We start from the raw sequence: 20,913 nt of genomic DNA, 5'->3' as shown, positions 1-20,913 counted from the left end.
TATACATAGTCACTCTATATGGTCAGACACTACAGCAATATGTACACATTCACTCTATATGGTCAGACACTACAGCAATATATACACAGTCACTGTATGGTCAGGCACTACGGTAATATACTGTATACAGCAACATGTACACAGTCACTCTTTATGGTCAGACACTACAGCACTATACTGTATACAGCAGTATGTACACAGTCACTCTATATGGTCAGACACTACAGAAATATATACACAGTAACTCTATACGGCCAGACACTACAATAATATACTGTATACAGCAACATATACACAGTCACTCTATATGGTCAGACACTACAGAAATATATACACAGTCACTCTATATGGTCAGACACTACAGAAATATATACACAGTCAACCTATATGGTCAGACACTACAGAAATATATACACAGTCACTCTATATGTTCAGACACTACAGAAATATATACACAGTCACTCTATATGGTCAGACACTACAGAAGTATATACACAGTCACTCTATATGGTCAGACACTACATAAATATATACACAGTCACTCTATATGTTCAGACACTACATAAATATATACACAGTCACTCTTTATGGTCAGACACAACAGAAATATGTACACAGTCACTCTATATGGTCAGACACTACATAAATATATACACAGTCACTCTATATGTTCAGACACTACATAAATATATACACAGTCACTCTATATGATCAGACACTACAGAAATATATACACAGTCACTCTATATGGTCAGACACTACAGAAATATATACACAGTCACTCTATATGGTCAGACACTACAGAAATATATACACAGTCACTCTATATGTTCAGACACTACATAAATATATACACAGTCACTCTTTATGGTCAGACACAACAGAAATATGTACACAGTCACTCTATGGTCAGACACTACAGAAATATATACACAGTCACTCTATATGTTCAGACACTACATAAATATATACACAGTCACTCTATATGTTCAGACACTACAGAAATATATACACAGTCACTCTATATGGTCAGACACTACAGAAATATATACACAGTCACTCTATATGGTCAGACACTACAGCAATATGTACACAGTCACTCTATATGGTCAGACACTACAGTAATATACGGTATACAGCAATATGTACACAGTCACTCTATATGGTCAGACACTACAGTAATATACGGTATACAGCAATATGCACACAGTCACTCTATATTGTCAGACACTACAGTAATATACTGTATACAGCAATATGTACACAGTCACTCTATATGGTCAGACACTACAGTAATATACTGTATATAACAATATATACACAGTCACTCTATATGGTCAGACACTACAGAAATATACTGTGTACAACAATATGTACACAGTCACTCTATATGGTCAGACACTACAGCAATGCAGTATATACACTGAGTATACCAAACATTACAAACACCTTCCTAATATTTAGTTGTCCCCCCACACCTTTTGCCCTCAGAACAGCCTCAGTTCATCAGGGCATGAACTCTACAAGGTGTTGAATGCATTCCACAGGGATGCTGGCCCATATTGACTCCAATGTTTCCCACAGTTGTCTAGTTGGCTGGATGTCCTTAGGGTGGTTCGACCATTCTTGACACACATGGGAAACTGTTGAGTGTGAAAAACACAGCAGCTTTGCAGTTCTTGACACACTGAAACTGTTGCACCTGGCACCTACTACCATACCCTGTTCAGAAGCATTTCAATCTTTTGTCTTGCCCATTATCCAGCCTCTGAATGGTGCACACACACAATCCATGTCTCAATTGTCTCAAGACTTAAAAATTTCACCCGTCTCCTCCCCTTCCTCTACACTGATTGAAGTGGATTTAACAAGTGACATCAATAAGGGATCATAGATTTCACCCGGATTCACCTGGTCAGTCCGTGTGTACACTGTCACTCTATATGGTCAGAGCAATATATCTATATACAGCCACTATGTCAAATCAATCCAGTTTAAACTCTAGAGAGGCGAAAAAGAAGACATCAATGAAGAGAACAGACCTGTTTCTCTAACCTGTGTGTGTGTGTGTGTGTGTGTGTGTGTGTGTGTGTGTGTGTGTGTGTGTGTAGTCATAGAGACCTGAAGCCTGAGAACCTGCTCCTGGATGAGAAGAACAACATCCGCATCGCTGACTTCGGCATGGCTTCCCTACAGGTGGGAGACAGCCTGCTAGAGACCAGCTGTGGGTGAGTACAGTGTGTGTGTGTTCCTGCGTGTGTGTGTGCGTGTAGAGGCGGACGCCCTTAATGAGGTACAGTATTTTGGGGACGGCAGGTATCCTAGTAGTTAGAACGTTGGACTAGTAACCGAAAGGTTGTTGGATCGAATCCCCAAGCTAACAAGGTAAAAGTCCGTCGTTCTGCCCCTGAACAAGGCAGGTATTGTATTGTAAATAAGAATTTGTTCTTAACTGACTTGCCTGGTTAAATAAATAAAAAATGTTAAGAACTGTCTTTTCTTTCTTCTGAACGATGACAGATCTCCTCACTACGCGTGTCCAGAAGTTATCCGAGTAAGTTCCCTTCTCTCTGTGCGTCTGTGGAGGTCAGACGTACACCCACAATCTCTGTGTGTGTCTGTACTGCATGAATGAACAGTGAATCGGTTTTATTCTCCTTGAGTGTCCTGCCGTCCTCTTGCATTGCAGGGGGAGAAGTATGACGGTCGCAGGGCAGATGTGTGGAGCTGTGGAGTCATCCTCTTTGCACTGCTGGTGGTAAGAACCTCTCCCTCCATCTCTTTCTTCCCCTCGATGTCTCTCGCTCTGTAACTCCCCTCTCTCCTCTCCTGTGTGTGTGTGTGTGTGTGTGTGTGTGTGTGTGTGTAGGGAGCTCTACCCTTTGACCATGACAACCTGCGCCAGCTCCTTGAGAAGGTGAAGAGTGGTGTGTTCCACATGCCCCACTTCATCCCCCCAGACTGCCAGGCCCTGCTCAAAGGAATGATCCAGGTCAACCCTGACAAGAGACTCACGGTACGGGGGAGGAGAGGGGAGGAGAGGGGTAGAGAGAGAGGGGTGAGGAAGAGAGCGACTCAGCGACTCACGGGAGGGGGGAGGAGAGGGGTAGAGAGAGACTCACGGTACTGACTAGACGTAGTAGGAGAGGGCTAGACAGAGACTCACGGTACTGACTAGACGTAGTAGGAGAGGGGTAGACAGAGACTCACGGTACTGACTAGACGTAGTAGGAGAGGGGTAGACAGAGACTCACGGTACTGACTAGACGTAGTAGGAGAGGGGTAGACAGAGACTCACGGTACTGACTAGACGTAGTAGGAGAGGGGTAGACAGAGCCTCACGGTACTGACTAGACGTAGTAGGAGAGGGGTAGACAGAGACTCACGGTACTGACTAGATGTAGTAGGAGAGGGGTAGACAGAGACTCACGGTACTGACTAGACGTAGTAGGAGAGGGGTAGACAGAGACTCACGGTACTGACTAGATGTAGTAGGAGAGGGGAGGAGAGAGACTCACGGTACTGACTAGACGTAGTAGGAGAGGGGTAGACAGAGACTCACGGTACTGACTAGACGTAGTAGGAGAGGGCTAGACAGAGACTCACGGTACTGACTAGACGTAGTAGGAGAGGGGTAGACAGAGACTCACGGTACTGACTAGACGTAGTAGGAGAGGGGTAGACAGAGACTCACGGTACTGACTAGACGTAGTAGGAGAGGGGTAGACAGAGACTCACGGTACTGACTAGACGTAGTAGGAGAGGGGTAGACAGAGACTCACGGTACTGACTAGACGTAGTAGGAGAGGGGTAGACAGAGTCTCACGGTACTGACTAGACGTAGTAGGAGAGGGGTAGACAGAGACTCACGGTACTGACTAGATGTAGTAGGAGAGGGGTAGACAGAGACTCACGGTACTGACTAGACGTAGTAGGAGAGGGGTAGACAGAGACTCACGGTACTGACTAGACGTAGTAGGAGAGGGGTAGACAGAGACTCACGGTACTGACTAGACGTAGTAGGAGAGGGGTAGACAGAGACTCACGGTACTGACTAGACGTAGTAGGAGAGGGGTAGACAGAGACTCACGGTACTGACTAGATGTAGTAGGAGAGGGGAGGAGAGAGACTCACAGTACTGACTAGACGTAGTAGGAGAGGGGTAGACAGAGACTCACGGTACTGACTAGATGTAGTAGGAGAGGGGAGGAGAGAGACTCACGGTACTGACTAGACGTAGTAGGAGAGGGGTAGACAGAGACTCACGGTACTGACTAGACGTAGTAGGAGAGGGGTAGACAGAGACTCACGGTACTGACTAGACGTAGTAGGAGAGGGGAGGAGAGAGACTCATGGTACTGACTAGACGTAGTAGGAGAGGGGAGGAGAGAGACTCACGGTACTGACTAGACGTAGTAGGAGAGGGGTAGACAGAGACTCACGGTACTGACTAGACGTAGTAGGAGAGGGGTAGACAGAGACTCACGGTACTGACTAGACGTAGTAGGAGAGGGGTAGACAGAGACTCACGGTACTGACTAGACGTAGTAGGAGAGGGGTAGACAGAGACTCACGGTACTGACTAGACGTAGTAGGAGAGGGGTAGACAGAGACTCACGGTACTGACTAGATGTAGTAGGAGAGGGGAGGAGAGAGACTCACAGTACTGACTAGACGTAGTAGGAGAGGGGTAGACAGAGACTCACGGTACTGACTAGATGTAGTAGGAGAGGGGAGGAGAGAGACTCACGGTACTGACTAGACGTAGTAGGAGAGGGGTAGACAGAGACTCACGGTACTGACTAGACGTAGTAGGAGAGGGCTAGACAGAGACTCACGGTACTGACTAGACGTAGGAGAGGGGTAGACAGAGACTCACGGTACTGACTAGACGTAGTAGGAGAGGGGTAGACAGAGACTCACGGTACTGACTAGACGTAGTAGGAGAGGGGAGGAGAGAGACTCACGGTACTGACTAGACGTAGTAGGAGAGGGGTAGACAGAGACTCACGGTACTGACTAGACGTAGTAGGAGAGGGGTAGACAGAGTCTCACGGTACTGACTAGACGTAGTAGGAGAGGGGTAGACAGAGACTCACGGTACTGACTAGATGTAGTAGGAGAGGGGTAGACAGAGACTCACGGTACTGACTAGACGTAGTAGGAGAGGGGTAGACAGAGACTCACGGTACTGAGTAGACGTAGTAGGAGAGGGGTAGACAGAGACACACGGTACTGACTAGACGTAGTAGGAGAGGGGTAGACAGAGACTCACGTTACTGACTAGACGTAGTAGGAGAGGGGTAGACAGAGACTCACGGTACTGACTAGACGTAGTAGGAGAGGGGAGGAGAGAGACTCACGGTACTGACTAGACGTAGTAGGAGAGGGGTAGACAGAGACTCACGGTACTGACTAGTTGTAGTAGGAGAGGGGTAGACAGAGACTCACGGTACTGACTAGACGTAGTAGGAGAGGGCTAGACAGAGACTCACGGTACTGACTAGACGTAGTAGGAGAGGGGTAGACAGAGACTCACGGTACTGACTAGACGTAGTAGGAGAGGGGTAGACAGAGACTCACGGTACTGACTAGACGTAGTAGGAGAGGGGTAGACAGAGACTCACGGTACTGACTAGACGTAGTAGGAGAGGGGTAGACAGAGTCTCACGGTACTGACTAGACGTAGTAGGAGAGGGGTAGACAGAGACTCACGGTACTGACTAGATGTAGTAGGAGAGGGGTAGACAGACTCACGGTACTGACTAGACGTAGTAGGAGAGGGGTAGACAGAGACTCACGGTACTGACTAGACGTAGTAGGAGAGGGGTAGACAGAGACTCACGGTACTGACTAGACGTAGTAGGAGAGGGGTAGACAGAGACTCACAGTACTGACTAGACGTAGTAGGAGAGGGGTAGACAGAGACTCACGGTACTGACTAGATGTAGTAGGAGAGGGGAGGAGAGAGACTCACGGTACTGACTAGACGTAGTAGGAGAGGGGTAGACAGAGACTCACGGTACTGACTAGACGTAGTAGGAGAGGGGTAGACAGAGACTCACGGTACTGACTAGATGTAGTAGGAGAGGGGAGGAGAGAGACTCATGGTACTGACTAGACGTAGTAGGAGAGGGGAGGAGAGAGACTCACGGTACTGACTAGACGTAGTAGGAGAGGGGTAGACAGAGACTCACGGTACTGACTAGACGTAGTAGGAGAGGGGTAGACAGAGACTCACGGTACTGACTAGACGTAGTAGGAGAGGGGTAGACAGAGACTCACGGTACTGACTAGACGTAGTAGGAGAGGGGTAGACAGAGACTCACGGTACTGACTAGACGTAGTAGGAGAGGGGTAGACAGAGACTCACGGTACTGACTAGATGTAGTAGGAGAGGGGAGGAGAGAGACTCACAGTACTGACTAGACGTAGTAGGAGAGGGGTAGACAGAGACTCACGGTACTGACTAGATGTAGTAGGAGAGGGGAGGTGAGAGACTCACGGTACTGACTAGACGTAGTAGGAGAGGGGTAGACAGAGACTCACGGTACTGACTAGACGTAGTAGGAGAGGGCTAGACAGAGACTCACGGTACTGACTAGACGTAGTAGGAGAGGGGTAGACAGAGACTCACGGTACTGACTAGACGTAGTAGGAGAGGGGTAGACAGAGACTCACGGTACTGACTAGACGTAGTAGGAGAGGGGAGGAGAGAGATTCACGGTACTGACTAGACGTAGTAGGAGAGGGGTAGACAGAGACTCACGGTACTGACTAGACATAGTAGGAGAGGGGTAGACAGAGACTCACGGTATGGACTAGACTTAGTAGGAGAGGGGTAGACAGAGACTCACGGTACTGACTAGACGTAGAAGGAGAGGGGTAGACAGAGACTCATGGTACTGACTAGACGTAGTAGGAGAGGGGAGGAGAGAGACTCACGGTACTGACTAGACGTAGTAGGAGAGGGGTAGACAGAGACTCACGGTACTGACTAGATGTAGTAGGAGAGGGGTAGACAGAGACTCACGGTACTGACTAGACGTAGTAGGAGAGGGGAGGAGAGAGACTCACGGTACTGACTAGACGTAGTAGGAGAGGGGTAGACAGAGACTCACGGTACTGACTAGACGTAGTAGGAGAGGGGTAGACAGAGACTCACGGTACGGACTAGACGTAGTAGGAGAGGGGTAGACAGAGACTCACGGTACTGACTAGACGTAGTAGGAGAGGGAAGGAGAGAGACTCACGGTACTGACTAGGCGTAGTAGGAGAGGGGTAGACATAGACTCACGGTACTGACTAGACGTAGTGGGAGAGGGGTAGACAGAGACTCACGGTACTGACTAGACGTAGTAGGAGAGGGGTAGACAGAGACTCACGGTACTGACTAGACGTAGTAGGAGAGGGGTAGACAGAGACTCACGGTACTGACTAGACGTAGTAGGAGAGGGGAGGAGAGAGACTCACGGTACTGACTAGACATAGTAGGAGAGGGGAGGAGAGAGACTCACGGTACTGACTAGACGTAGTAGGAGAGGGGAGGAGAGAGACTCACGGTACTGACTAGACGTAGTAGGAGAGGGGTAGACAGAGACTCACGGTACTGACTAGACGTAGTAGGAGAGGGGAGGAGAGAGACTCACGGTACTGACTAGACATAGTAGGAGAGGGGAGGAGAGAGACTCACGGTACTGACTAGACGTAGTAGGAGAGGGGAGGAGAGAGACTCACGGTACTGACTGGACGTAGTAGGAGAGGGGTAGACAGAGACTCACAGTACTGACTAGACGTAGTAGGAGAGGGGAGGAGAGAGACTCACAGGTACTGACTAGACATAGTAGGAGAGGGGTAGACAGAGACTGACGGTACTGACTAGACGTAGTAGGAGAGGGGAGGAGAGAGACTCACGGTACTGACTAGACGTAGTGGGAGAGGGGTAGACAGAGACTCACGGTACTGACTAGACGTAGTAGGAGAGGGGAGGAGAGAGACTCACGGTACTGACTAGACGTAGTAGGAGAGGGGAGGAGAGAGACTCACGGTACTGACTAGACGTAGTAGGAGTACTGTGTGGGTAACTAACTGGCTGCGTCTGTGTTCTTTTACAGCTAGAAGCCATACAAAAGCACTCCTGGTATCTGTAAGTACACTCACCCCTTTGTACTCTGTTTTCTCTCACAACTTAATCATTGTCTTCTTCTCTCCGAACAGAAGACTAAAACCAAGACAGTCCGTTGAATAGTTCTACATGTTGCTCGTGTATGTGGCCGTTTTCACGGAACTCTCTACTCATCCGAACTCTCTCCCCGCCAACTGTCTTTCTCTCTATCTCTCGCCTTTTCCCCCTTTCCGTATCTCTCCCCTGCCAGCGGTGGTCGTAACGAGCCGTGCCCGGAGCAGCCACCTCCCAGGCGTGTGTGTGTGAAGAGGATCGTGTCGCTGACCGAGCTGGACCCTGATGTGCTGGACAGCATGCACTCGCTGGGCTGCTTCAGAGACCGGGGGAAACTGACCCAGGACCTGCAGTGTGAGGAGTGAGTACTATCTGGGCTGCTTTTAGAGACCGGGGAAAGCTGACCCGGGACCTCCAGTGTGAGTGTCCCTTGATGTGGCCCCTGTAGTGTCACCGTTCACTGGTTGCTGTGGAAATGAACTATTGATCTCTCTCTCTCGCTCTCTCTTCCTCTCGCTCTCGCTCTCTTTCGCTCTCTATCTCTCTCTCTGTCAATTCCATTCAACATTCTCTATCTCTGTTTCTCTCACTCTGCTCTTCCTTACTAGCCTCTCTCTATATCTCTCTCGCTCCCCTTCTCTCAACTAGTGTTTTCCTGCCTTTCTCTATCCTAGTATTTTTCTCTCTGTCTCTCTCTGGAGAAGTAAAGGTAATCCAACCCAGGAAATAGGACTTTGTGGAGTATTGGGGCAGCAGGGTTGCCTAGTGGTTAGAGCGTTGTACTAGTAACTGGAAGGTTGCAAGTTCAAACCCCCGAGCTGACATGGTACAAATCTGTCATTCTGCCCCTGAACAGGCAGTTAACCCACTGTTCCTAGGCCGTCATTGAAAATAAGAATTTGCCTAGTTTGAATAAAGGTAAAATAAATAAAAACATTGGGATAGGGGAACTGATTGCGATATTCCAGCAAAAAGAGACAATCTCTCTCTATTGACTGACCAATCTGCTTTTTTGGCATGTCAAATGTTACATCACTCTGGCAAAGCATTAACACGACCACAGATATAAACAATGGCTCTTTCTCCTTCTACTGTTGTCCCGCCAACTCTCACATTCACATTATGCTCTAGTTCTGATTTAGCCATCTTTATCAATCCCTGAATGTCTCTTACTATCTCTCTCTCTCTCATTCTCTCTCTCACTCTCTCTCTTTCACTCACTCTCTCTCTCTCTCTCTCTCTCTCTCTCGTTTTCTCAGAGACAACCAGGAGAAGATGATCTACTACCTCCTCTTGGACAGGAAAGAGCGTTACCCCAGCTGTGAGGATGAAGACCTGCCGCCCAGGAACGATATAGGTTAGAAAGAAAACCTTTAGACAGCATAGGTTGGAAAGAAAACCTTTAGACAACATTAGACAACATATATTAGAAAGAATCAACAACCTAACCGACACTTATTGGACACTGATCTCTCCCAGAGACATTCGATTCATATTCTATTCTAACATAACATTCTCAGAAATAATTTGGAACATTCTATTTCTAGCCAACCCTGACTTACTGATAGGTATCTGTGAAGCTAGCGACAGTAAGCAACATCTGGCGAGTCTGTTTCAAAATAAAAGTCCTGCAATGAAACTTCTAAATAAAAGTCCCGTGGACAAAACTTTACAACAAGTTCATGTAGGTCTGCGGTTTCTTTGTCCGACACGTCAGCATGTCAAAACCTCCCGACATATTTGTGTTTTGATGCACCAGTGCTTTAAATAACGTAGGTTAGAGGTGCTTTAACCTTTCTGTGTACCTCTGAGACCTGGATTCTAACCTTTCTAAGGTCTCCCAGCAGATCCCCCTAGGAAGCGGGTGGACTCTCCCATGCTGACCCGTCATGGCCGGTGCCGGCCGGAGAGGAAGAGCCTGGAGGTGCTGAGTGTGACGGAGCAGGGCTCCCCAACACCCACGCGCAGGGCGCTGGACACCTCCGCACACAGCCAGAGGTTAGACATAGATATATACACACATAAACACACACGCACACCGAATATGCACACACACAAATGCACTCACACACACATACATACACACAGGCACACACACACACACTCGTGCTTTGTGTTGTTGTACTAGTGTTGTCTGATGACTTCACTTGTGAAAGTTCCACATGTTTTGCACGTGCAAAATTCTATTGCACATGTGAAGTCATGTGAAATCATGTGAAATCATGGGGTTTTGTAACACTTCACATGTGATGATATTTCACATGATGCCCTGCAATCAGGACAGGATGTCCCCGGAATGTGACAAAATTGCTGCAGTGTTTTCCACTTAGATATTTGACACACTTGATTACATTGTGTATGTTTATTTATACAGTAATTATTATTCATTAGGTCCTCACCTGGGATTTGAACTCACAACCTCTTGGTTCATAGCATTACTATCTTCCTGCTACTCCCCCATGTCTGTATCAATGACTGATTTCACCTGTATTCCAACACTGGACTTCAAAGTAAATCTCAGCTTTGTACTCAAGAAAAACTATAATATTTATATTCAGGAGTAACCTTAAAACAGAATAATATGTCGCACCTACAGTAGACAACTATACAGAAAACCCTCAAATTACTGAAATAAATAAATAAAATCAATGATGAGAGAATAGTCAGATAAACTGATAAATCAAATCAAATTGTATTTGTCACATGCGCTGAATTCAACAGGTGTAGACCTTACAGTGAAATGCTTACTTGCAAGTCCTTAACCAACAATGCAGTTTTAAGAAAAATTCCCCCCAAATAATAATAAAAGTAACAAATAATTAAAGAGCAGCAGTAAAATAACAATAGCGAGACTATATACAGGGGGCACCGGTTAGTCCAGGTAATTGAGCTAATACGTACATTTAGGTAGAGTTATTAAAGTGACTATGCATAGGTAATAACAGAGATTAGTAGCAGCGTAAAAGAAGGGGGTGGGGGGGGGGGGGGTCAATCCAAATAGTCTGGGTAGCCATTTGATTAGATGTTCAGGAGTCTTATGGCTTGGGGATAGAAGCTGTTTAGAAGCCTCTTGGACCTAGACTTGGCGCTCTGGGACCACTTGGCGCTCCGGTACCGCTTGCCGTGTGGTACCAGAGAGAACAGTCTATGACTAGGGTGGCTGGAGTCTTTGACAATTTTAAGGGCCTTCCTCTGACACCGCCTGGTATAGAGGTCCTTGATGGCAGGGAGTTTGGCCCCAGTGATGTACTGGGCAGTTCGCACTACCCTCTGTAGTGCCTTGCGGTCGGAGGCTGAGCATTTGCCATACCAGGCAGTGATGCAACCCGTCAGGATGCTCTCGATGGTGCAGCTGTAGAACTCTTTTGAGGATCTGAGGACCCATGCCAAATCTTTTCAGACTCCTAAAGGGAAATAGGTTTTGTCGTGCCCTCTTCAAAACTGTCTTGGTGTGCTTGGACCATGTTAGTGATGTGGACACCAAGGAACTTGAAGCTCTCAACCTGCTCCACCCCGGCCCCGTCGATGAGAATTGGGTGCGAGCTCGGTCCTCCGTAGCTAAGATAGCAGTGCAGATGGCACTATTTTTCCTGTGTGCAGAGATGTATTATAGGTAGGTAATGAATGTGTACGTGACTTCTTAGAATGCTACACACTTTGTGACGCAGCAGCAAGAACAGCTGTACCCCAAATCCAAAGGTTGTGAGTTCAAATCCAATCTGGGGATGTATTGATAAGTCCGTACTAAGTGATGTTTGTCAAATATTGTTGACCTTAAAAACCCCCATACCATTTCATTGCTTCCCTTTAACAACAAAAAATGTGAAGCTGAAATTCAGCTGACATCTTTCTATGGAAGAAATAAGAGACACATGAGGTCAGTCGTTCACGTGTTCGACGTTGACTTCACGTGTTGACACCACCTTTTCACATGTGAGGAGAATAACATGTTTTCACCTCACATGCGGAATTTGCACTTTCACACGTAAAAAAAACAACAACTTTCGGATGAAAATCGGTTTGGCGCTCCATGCGATCACGTGTTGCTTTTACATGTAGTCACATGTTATCAAATGAACTTGACATGAGATCTGTACCGGCCGTTGGTGGAAGAAGGTGAGGAACAAAGTGCAGTGAGGTACGTGTTCGTCATTTATTAAATAGAACTGAACACTAAATACAAAGTAACAAAAAAGAACAACCGAAACAGCTCCGTCAGGTACAAAACAGAAAGCAACTACCCACAAAACCCATGTGGGCAAGAGCTACCTAAGTATGGTTTTCAATCAGAGACAACGATAGACAGCTGTCCCTGATTGAGAACCATACCCGGCCAAAAACAAAGAAATACAAAAACATAGAAAAAGGAACATAGAATGCCCACCCTAATCACACCCTGGCCTAACCAAAATAGAGAATAAAAGCCTCTCTATGGCCAGATCACATGTGATCACGTGACATCCATGTGGTTTTTCCCATAAGGGGGGCCGTGCTATGTGTTACTGTACCGGTATTGTCTGATACTGGTATTTTTGTCCTCCAGGTCTCGTTCAGTCAGTGGTGCTTCAACAGGGCTCTCGTCAAGTCCTCTCAGCAGTCCCAGGGTAAGTCACGCTTGGCCAACTCTTTTACAAAAAGACACACATTTACACCACCTGATGATTATTATAGAGGTGGTTCTACTGTAGAATTGATAAAATACCATACCTGTAATATCAGTATTTTTCTGTACATAAGTATATCTTTGATATGCCGAACTCACATGCAGATGAGACTACCTACCTTTGTTCGCGGTGAAATGTGCTACTGCACAGCTACTGTGATATGATTGTGTTTCTCTGTAATGAACTGAAGTGTTCCTGTAACTGTAAATGTTCTTCTGAGACTGTCATTTGTCCCGACTGTCCATCACCCTCATTACTGTCCCATTCTGAGCCATTACCCACACCATAGATACCATCACATACACGCACGCACACACGCACACCAATAGTAAGGGCCTAGAAGCACACAAGAGACACAGACCGATATGATCACATATTAGCCCTCAAATTGAAAGGGTCTCTGGACCTTTATTCAAAATGGACCCTATTGAATTAACATAATAAGTGAAATAACAGAATATGCATCTCTACAATTAGAAATATAAGTACAATCAGACTACAGCATATTCATAAATCATAACTCATGACCATTGCTCTCTTCATCTTTCCTTCCCTCCTCTCCGTCCCTCCGTCCTTTCTCTTCCCACCCATCAGAGCCCAGTTTTCACTTTCAGCCAATCAGAAGTCACCTCCGCCTCCACCACCCACTCCAAAGACCCCAAACCAGGAAGTGCCACCACTCCCCGGCCATCACAACGGATGACTGTGCCCGACCCCAAAACCCAGACCCTGCCCTCCAAAGGGCTCTCCGATCGCACTCACCTCCAGTCCATGAAGTCACTACCTCTCCAAGCTCCCCCCTCTGCGTCCCCCTCCCCCATCCTCTCCCCCATCCCTCGCTTCTTCTTTTTCCCCGCCCCCTCCGTCTTTAAGTCGGTCACTAAGAACGTCTATCCTAACTCTGCCCCTGTGCCACAGGTCACCCCTCAGGGGTCTCCACTCCCCACCCCCCTGGGCACCCCCGTCCACCACCCCCAGCACCCCCCGCCCACCCCTCCCTCCTCCTCCTCTTCCTCCTCCTCCTCGCGGGCGGAGGGAGGCGGCGGGGGTGTGGGCGGGGGCGGATCCCTCTCCCTAACTCCACCCTCCAGCCCCGGAGGCAGCGGGGGGATGGCCGCCAGTAGCTCCGCCCACTGGAGGACACGCCTCAACTCCTTCAAGAACAACCTGCTGGGTTCGCCACGCTTCCACCGACGCAAACTGCAGGGTGAGAGAGAGGGGGAGTGTGTGTAAGAAAGAATTTAAGACATTTCAGAATGAGCAATGTTAACAAGAGTCCGGAATATAAATATATATGTGTGTATAGACCGTATGGACAGTATATGAATAGGAAAGGTGTGTACAGTAGCAGTTACAGTGTCTTCAGAAAGTGTTCATACCCCTTGACTTACATTTTGTTATGTTAAGGCCTGAATTCAAAATGGATTAAATATATTTATTTGTGCACCCATCTACCAATAATAACACATAATGACAAAGTGAATACATGTTTTTAGACATTTTTGTAAATCATTATTTTCTAAATTCTTTAAGTTCTTTCTAATTAATTGTTGATCATTGCTAGACAACCATTTTCAGGTCTTGCCATAGAATTTCAATCAGATTTAAGTCAAAACTATAACCCGCCCACTCAAGAACATTCACTGTCTTCTTGGTAAGCGACTTGTGTTTCAAATTATTGTCCTTCTGAAAGGTGAATTAATTCCCCAGTGTCTGGTGAAAAGCAGACTGAACCAGGTTTTCCTCTAGGGTTTTGCCTGTGCTTCACTCCATTCCGTTTCTTTTTTTTAATCCTGAAAAACTCTCCAGTCCTTAACGATTACAAGCATACCCATAACATGATGCAGCCACCACTATGCTTGAAAATATGGAGAGTGGTACTCAGTAATATGTTTTATTGGATTTGACCCAAACAACACTTTGTATTCAGGATGAAAAATGAATTGCTTTACCACAATTTTTGCAGTATTACTTTAGTTCCTTGTTGCGAACAGGATACATGTTTTGGAATATTTTTATTCTGTACAGGCTAGTATTGTGGAGTAATGACAACGTTGTTGGTCCATCCGCAGTTGTCTCCTATCACAGCCATTAAACTCTGTAACTGTTTTTAAAGTCACCATTGGCCTCATGGTGAAATCCCCTAAGCGATTTCCTTCATATCCGGCAATTGAGTTAGGAAGGATGCCTGTATCTTTACATTCAATCGGTGTATTGATACACCACCCAAAGTGTAATTAATAACTTTACCATGCCCAAAGGGATATTCAATGTCTGCTTTAAAAAAAAAAACATCTACCAATAGGTGCCCTTCTTTGCGAGACATTGGAAAACCTCCCTGCTCTTTGTAGTTGAATCTGTGTTTGAAATTCACTGCCCGACTGTGGGACCTTACAGATAATTGTATGTGTGAGGTACAGAGATGAAGTAGTCATTCAAAAATCATGTTAAACACTATTTCTGCACACAGAGTGAGTCCATGCAACTTATTATGTGAGTTTTTGCTCACTTTTTACATTTTTACACCTGAACTTATTTAGGCTTGCCATAACAAAGGGGTTGATTACTTATCGAGTCGAGACATTTCAGCTTTACATTTTTTAAATTAATTTGCAAAAATGTCTAAAAACATAATTCCACTTTGACAATATGGGGTATTGTGTGTAGGCCAGTGAAAAACTCCCCAATATAATCCATTTTAAATTCAGGCTGTAACACAACAAAATGTGGAAAAAGTCAAGGGGTATGAATACTGTCTGAAGGCACAGCATAGAATGAGCCATGACTAGAATACAGTATATACAGAGGATTTGGGGAAAACAGTATGCAAAGAATATTAAAGTGACCAGTATGTGCATATTCTGTTCTCAAAGTAGCCACAGTCTCTTCTACCATTGCAGAAGGACCGTACTGTACTATACGGTGCTCAAATTTATTAGACAGATTGGTCATTAAATCAATGAAACTGAACCTCGTCAAGTGACGTCATCAAGTTCTACTTCTCTCCGCTCTACTCCCTCCCTCCTCACCCTCTCTCGCTTTCTCCTTCTTTTTCTTTTTCCCCTCGATATATAACTCACCATCTCTCTCCCTCTGACTCTTCTTTCTCTCTCTCTCTCTCTCTCTCTCCCTCTCCCCCCCATCTCCTCTCCTCCTCCGCCCCTCTCTCTCTCTCTCTCTCTCTGACTCTTCTTTCTCTCTCTCTCTCTCTCTCTCTCTCTCTCTCTCTCTCTCTCTCTCTCTCTCTCCCTCTGACTCTTCTTTCTCTCTCTCTCTCTCTCTCTCTCTCTCCCTCTGACTCTTCTTTCTCTCTCTCTCTCTCTCTCTCTCTCTCTCTCTCTCTCTCTCACTCTCTCTCTCTCATCTCCTCTCCTCCTCCGCCCCCTCTCCCCATCTCTCTCCTTTTGCTCTCCTGTAGTTCCAACACCAGAGGACATGTCCAGTCTAACTCCAGAATCAAGCCCAGAGTAAGTAGATAATCCTAGACACACACAGTTAGTCTATCTATATCCATCGGCATGACTGTCCTGCCTGTCATGTGAAATGCTATCGTATCTGCTAGCCTGTAACACGTTTCGATGCCGCATGTTTCGGGAACACTTTATATCAACTTCCTTGAATAAGTCATTCCACATGCTGATAAGTGTTCATAAATTGTTATAAGCACCTCTATTTGACATGGCTGAAATATGAATATGTGACTTAAAAAATGCTTCTGAATGGCAGGCTGGCCAAGAAGTCGTGGTTTGGGAACTTCATCAGCCTGGAAAAGGAGGAACAGATATTTGTTGTCATTAGAGACAAACCGCTTAGTTCCATCAAAGCTGATATAGTCCACGCCTTCTTGTCTGTGAGTATCTCTGTCTGTCCTCTATCCTCATTCATTCTTTCTCTCTATCTCTCTCGGACAACTCTCTTTCTCTCTCTATCTATCCTCTCTCTCTCTCTCTCTCTTCCTCTCTCTCTCTCTCTCTTTATCTATCCTCTCTCTCTCTCTCTATAATCTCTCTATCTATCCCCTCTCTCTCTCTCTTTATCTATCCTCTCTCTCTCTTTATCTGTCCTCTCTCTCTCTTTATCTATCCTCTCTCTCTCTCTCTATCTATCCTCTCTCTTTATCTGTCCTCTCTCTCTCTTTATCTATCCTCTCTCTCTCTCTCTATCCTCTCTCTTTATCTATCCCCTCTCTCTTTATCTATCCTGTCTCTCTGTATCTATCCTCTCTCTCTGTATCTATCCTCTCTCTCTTTATCTATCCCCTCTCTCTCTCTATCTATCCTGTCTCTCTTGATCTATCCTCTCTCTTTATCTATCCTCTCTCTTTATCTATCCTCTCTCTTTATCTATCCTCTCTCTCTGTATCTATCCTCTCTCTCTGTATCTATCCTCTCTCTTTATCTATCCTCTCTGTCTATCCTCTCTCTCTGTATCTATCCTCTCTCTTTATCTATCCTCTCTCTCTCTCTCTATCTATCCTGTCTCTCTTGATCTATCCTCTCTCTTTATCTATCCTCTCTCTCTATCTATCCTCTCTCTCTCTCTCTCTTTATCTATCCTCTCTCTCTCTCTCTCTCTTTATCTATCCTCTCTCTCTCTCTCTCTCTTTATCTATCCTCTCTCTAACTCCTTCTCTTTAACTCTGTACCTTCGCCTAAGGCCTGCACAGCCATGAAACAAAGAAACACCTCCATAAAACATGAACACATAAACAATAGATGGAAAGTCTTGTAAGCCGTGTAAAGCGGTTTCCACCTCTTGTTTTCAATGCTGTGTTGTTGCATTGCATCTGTTCAGATCCCGTCTCTGAGTCACAGCGTCATCTCTCAGACCAGCTTCAGAGCTGAGTATAAGTCCTCTGGTGGCCCCTCCGTCTTCCAGAAGCCTGTTAAGTTCCAGGTGGACATCGCCTTCTCTGAGGGAGAGAGGGAGAGAGAGAGGGAGCGTGCCGAGAGGGAAGGAAAGAGGGAAACTGGCATCTACAGCGTGACGTTCACTCTCATATCAGGTAGTGGCTCCCAGACTTGTTTGTGTTACAGTAAGACTTTTTTTAAAAGCGTTCTTGCTACCCACTTAAGGCAAATTGCCACTTAGTTATGCATTGATTCAAATCAAATCAAATCAAATTTTATTTGTCACATACACATGGTTAGCAGATGTTAATGCGAGTGTAGCGAAATGCTTGTGCTTCTAGTTCCGACAATGCAGTAATAATCCAACAAGTAATCTAACTAACAATTCCCAAAAAAACTACTGTCTTATACACAGTGTAAGGGGATAAAGAATATGTACATAAAGATATATGAATGAGTGATGGTACAGAGCAGCTTAGGCAAGATACAGTAGATGGTATCGAGTACAGTATATACATATGAGATGAGTATGTAAACAAAGTGGCATAGTTAAAGTGGCTAGTGATACATGTATTGTAACGGCGTTCTTCGTTTGTCGAAAGAGAGTCGGACCGAAATGCAGCGTGGTGGTTAATCATGATCTTTAATGAGGAAATGGTGACGATACATGAAATAACTAATAAATACAAAAACAACAAACGGAACGTGAAACCTAATTACAGCCTATCTGGTGAAACTACACAGAGACAGGAACAATCACCCACGAAAGACAAAGCGAACTCAGGCTACCTAAATACGGTTCCCAATCAGAGGCAAGCACCTGATTGAGAACCGCCTCAGGCAGCCAAGCCTATACAACACCCCTAATCAGCCGCGATCCCAAATACTACAAGCCCCAATACGAAACACAACACACAAACCCATGTCACACCCTGGCCTGAACAAATAATTAAAGAAAACACAAAATACTAAGACCAAGGCGTGACATGTATTACATAAGGATGCAGTAGATGATATAGAGTACAGTATATACGTATACATATGAGATGAATAATGTAGGGTATGTAAACATTATATTAGGTAGCATTGTTTAAAGTGGCTAGTGATATATTTTACATCGTTTCCCATCAATTCCCATTATTAAAGTGCCTGGAGTTGAGTCAGTGTGTTGGCAGCAGCCACTCAATGTTAGTGGTGGCTGTTTAACAGTCTGATGGCCTTGAGATAGAAGCTGTTTTTCAGTCTCTCGGTCCCAGCTTTGATGCGGGGTGAACAGGCAGTGGCTCGGGTGGTTGTTGTCCTTGATGATCTTTATGGCCTTCCTGTAACATCGGGTGGTGTAGGTGTCCTGGAGGGCAGGTAGTTTTCCCCCGGTGATGCGTTGTGCAGACCTCACTACCCTCTGGAGAGCCTTACGGTTGTGGGCGGAGCAGTTGCCATACCAGGCGGTGATACATCCCGCCAGGATGCTCTCGATTGTGCATCTGTAGAAGTTTGTGAGTGCTTTTGGTGACAAGCCGAATTTCTTCAGCCTCCTGAGGTTGAAGAGGCGCTACTGCGCCTTCTTCACGATGCTGTCTGTGTGAGTGGACCAATTCAGTTTGTCTGTGATGTGTATGCCGAGGAACTTAAAACTTACTACCCTCTCCACTACTGTTCCATCGATGTGGATAGGGGGGTGTTCCCTCTGCTGTTTCCTGAAGTCCACAATCATCTCCTTAGTTTTGTTGACGTTGAGTGTGAGGTTATTTTCCTGACACCACACTCCGAGGGCCCTCACCTCCTCCCTGTAGGCCGTCTCGTCGTTGTTGGTAATCAAGCCTACCACTGTTGTGTCGTCCGCAAACTTGATGATTGAGTTGGAGGCGTGCGTGACCACGCAGTCGTGGGTGAACAGGGAGTACAGGAGAGGGCTCAGAACGCACCCTTGTGGGGCCCCAGTGTTGAGGATCAGCGGGGTGGAGATGTTGTTGCCTACCCTCACCACCTGGGGGCAGCCAGTCAGGAAGTCCAGTACCCAGTTGCACAGGGCGGGGTCGAGACCCAGGGTCTCGAGCTTGATGACGAGCTTGGAGGGTACTATGGTGTTGAATGCCGAGCTGTAGTCGATCAACATTCTCACATAGGTATTCCTCTTGTCCAGATGGGTTAGGGCAGTGTGCAGTGTGGTTGAGATTGCATCGTCTGTGGACCTATTTGGGCGGTAAGCAAATTGGAGTGGGTCTAGGGTGTCAGGTAGGGTGGAGGTGATATGGTCCTTGACTAGTCTCTCAAAGCACTTCATGATGACGGAAGTGAGTGCTACGGGGCGGTAGTCGTTTAGCTCAGTTACCTTAGCTTTCTTGGGAACAGGAACAATGGTGGCCCTCTTGAAGCATGTGGGAACAGCAGACTGGTATAGGGATTGATTGAATATGTCCGTGAACACACCAGCCAGCTGGTCTGCGCATGCTCTGAGGGCGCGGCTGGGGATGCCGTCTGGGCCTGCAGCCTTGCGAGGGTTAACACGTTTAAATGTTTTACTCACCTCGGCTGCAGTGAAGGAGAGGCCACATGTTTTCGTTGCAGGCCGTGTCAGTGGCACTGTATTGTCCTCAAAGCGGGCAAAAAAGTTATTTAGTCTGCCTGGGATTTGATTGTCAATGGGAGTAGGATTTTCAAGTGAAAATGTGATTTAAGTGGAAGTTATGATTCGCTTGAAGTTACAGTTTAATTTAGTCTATGAGACTTTCATTTGCAAAAATGTGTAGTCGGTGTTTGGTAACCAATGTTTGGCATGATTTTGTCCTATATTGTATCCTGTAATATATCCCTGACATATACCACAAAACTGTCAGGAGACAGTTAACAGAACTCATTATACATGTAGGTAATTCATCTTAAAGTCATCCCCATATTGATGCGGGGCAGTGTATACCTTGACCGAGTATTTGTCTGACTCCTTAGGTCCAAGTCGCAGGTTCAAGAGAGTGGTGGAAACGATTCAAGCCCAGCTACTTAGTACTCATGATCAGCCATCTGTGCAGGCACTGGCTGGTTGGTCCCCTCACACACACACACACACACACACAGACACACACACAGACATACACACACACAGACACACACACACACAGACATACACACACAGACAGACACACACGCACAGACACACACACACAGACACACACACACACAGACATACACACACACACACACAGACATACACACACAGACAGAC

At 46.1% G+C, this 20,913-nt stretch overlaps 1 protein-coding gene across 3 annotated transcripts in view; it reads left to right on the top strand.

The window, feature by feature from the left end:
- Positions 1-20,913, top strand: part of LOC109891877 (serine/threonine-protein kinase BRSK2-like) — a 38,040-nt gene that overhangs the window by 12,510 nt on the left and 4,617 nt on the right. The window contains exons 5-18 of one of the 3 annotated variants that reach the window (XM_031827136.1): positions 2,112-2,228; positions 2,521-2,554; positions 2,690-2,758; positions 2,870-3,016; positions 8,115-8,146; positions 8,376-8,540; positions 9,439-9,536; positions 10,027-10,177; positions 12,723-12,783; positions 13,762-14,050; positions 16,262-16,310; positions 16,570-16,693; positions 17,638-17,848; positions 20,640-20,729. In XM_031827136.1, the coding sequence (XP_031682996.1) occupies positions 2,112-2,228; positions 2,521-2,554; positions 2,690-2,758; positions 2,870-3,016; positions 8,115-8,146; positions 8,376-8,540; positions 9,439-9,536; positions 10,027-10,177; positions 12,723-12,783; positions 13,762-14,050; positions 16,262-16,310; positions 16,570-16,693; positions 17,638-17,848; positions 20,640-20,729 (1,637 nt within the window). Of the gene's footprint in view, positions 1-2,111; positions 2,229-2,520; positions 2,555-2,689; positions 2,759-2,869; positions 3,017-8,114; positions 8,147-8,375; positions 8,541-9,438; positions 9,537-10,014; positions 10,178-12,722; positions 12,784-13,761; positions 14,051-16,261; positions 16,311-16,569; positions 16,694-17,637; positions 17,849-20,639; positions 20,730-20,913 lie in introns of all 3 variants that reach the window. The other 2 variants (XM_031827135.1, XM_031827134.1) reach the window with 2 other exon arrangements.

The sequence above is a fragment of the Oncorhynchus kisutch genome, linkage group LG6 (genome assembly GCF_002021735.2).
Source record: "Oncorhynchus kisutch isolate 150728-3 linkage group LG6, Okis_V2, whole genome shotgun sequence".
Classification (NCBI taxonomy): Eukaryota; Metazoa; Chordata; class Actinopteri; order Salmoniformes; family Salmonidae; genus Oncorhynchus; species Oncorhynchus kisutch.
Note: the sequence above shows the minus strand (reverse complement) of the source record. Positions and strands in the feature narration are given on the sequence as shown.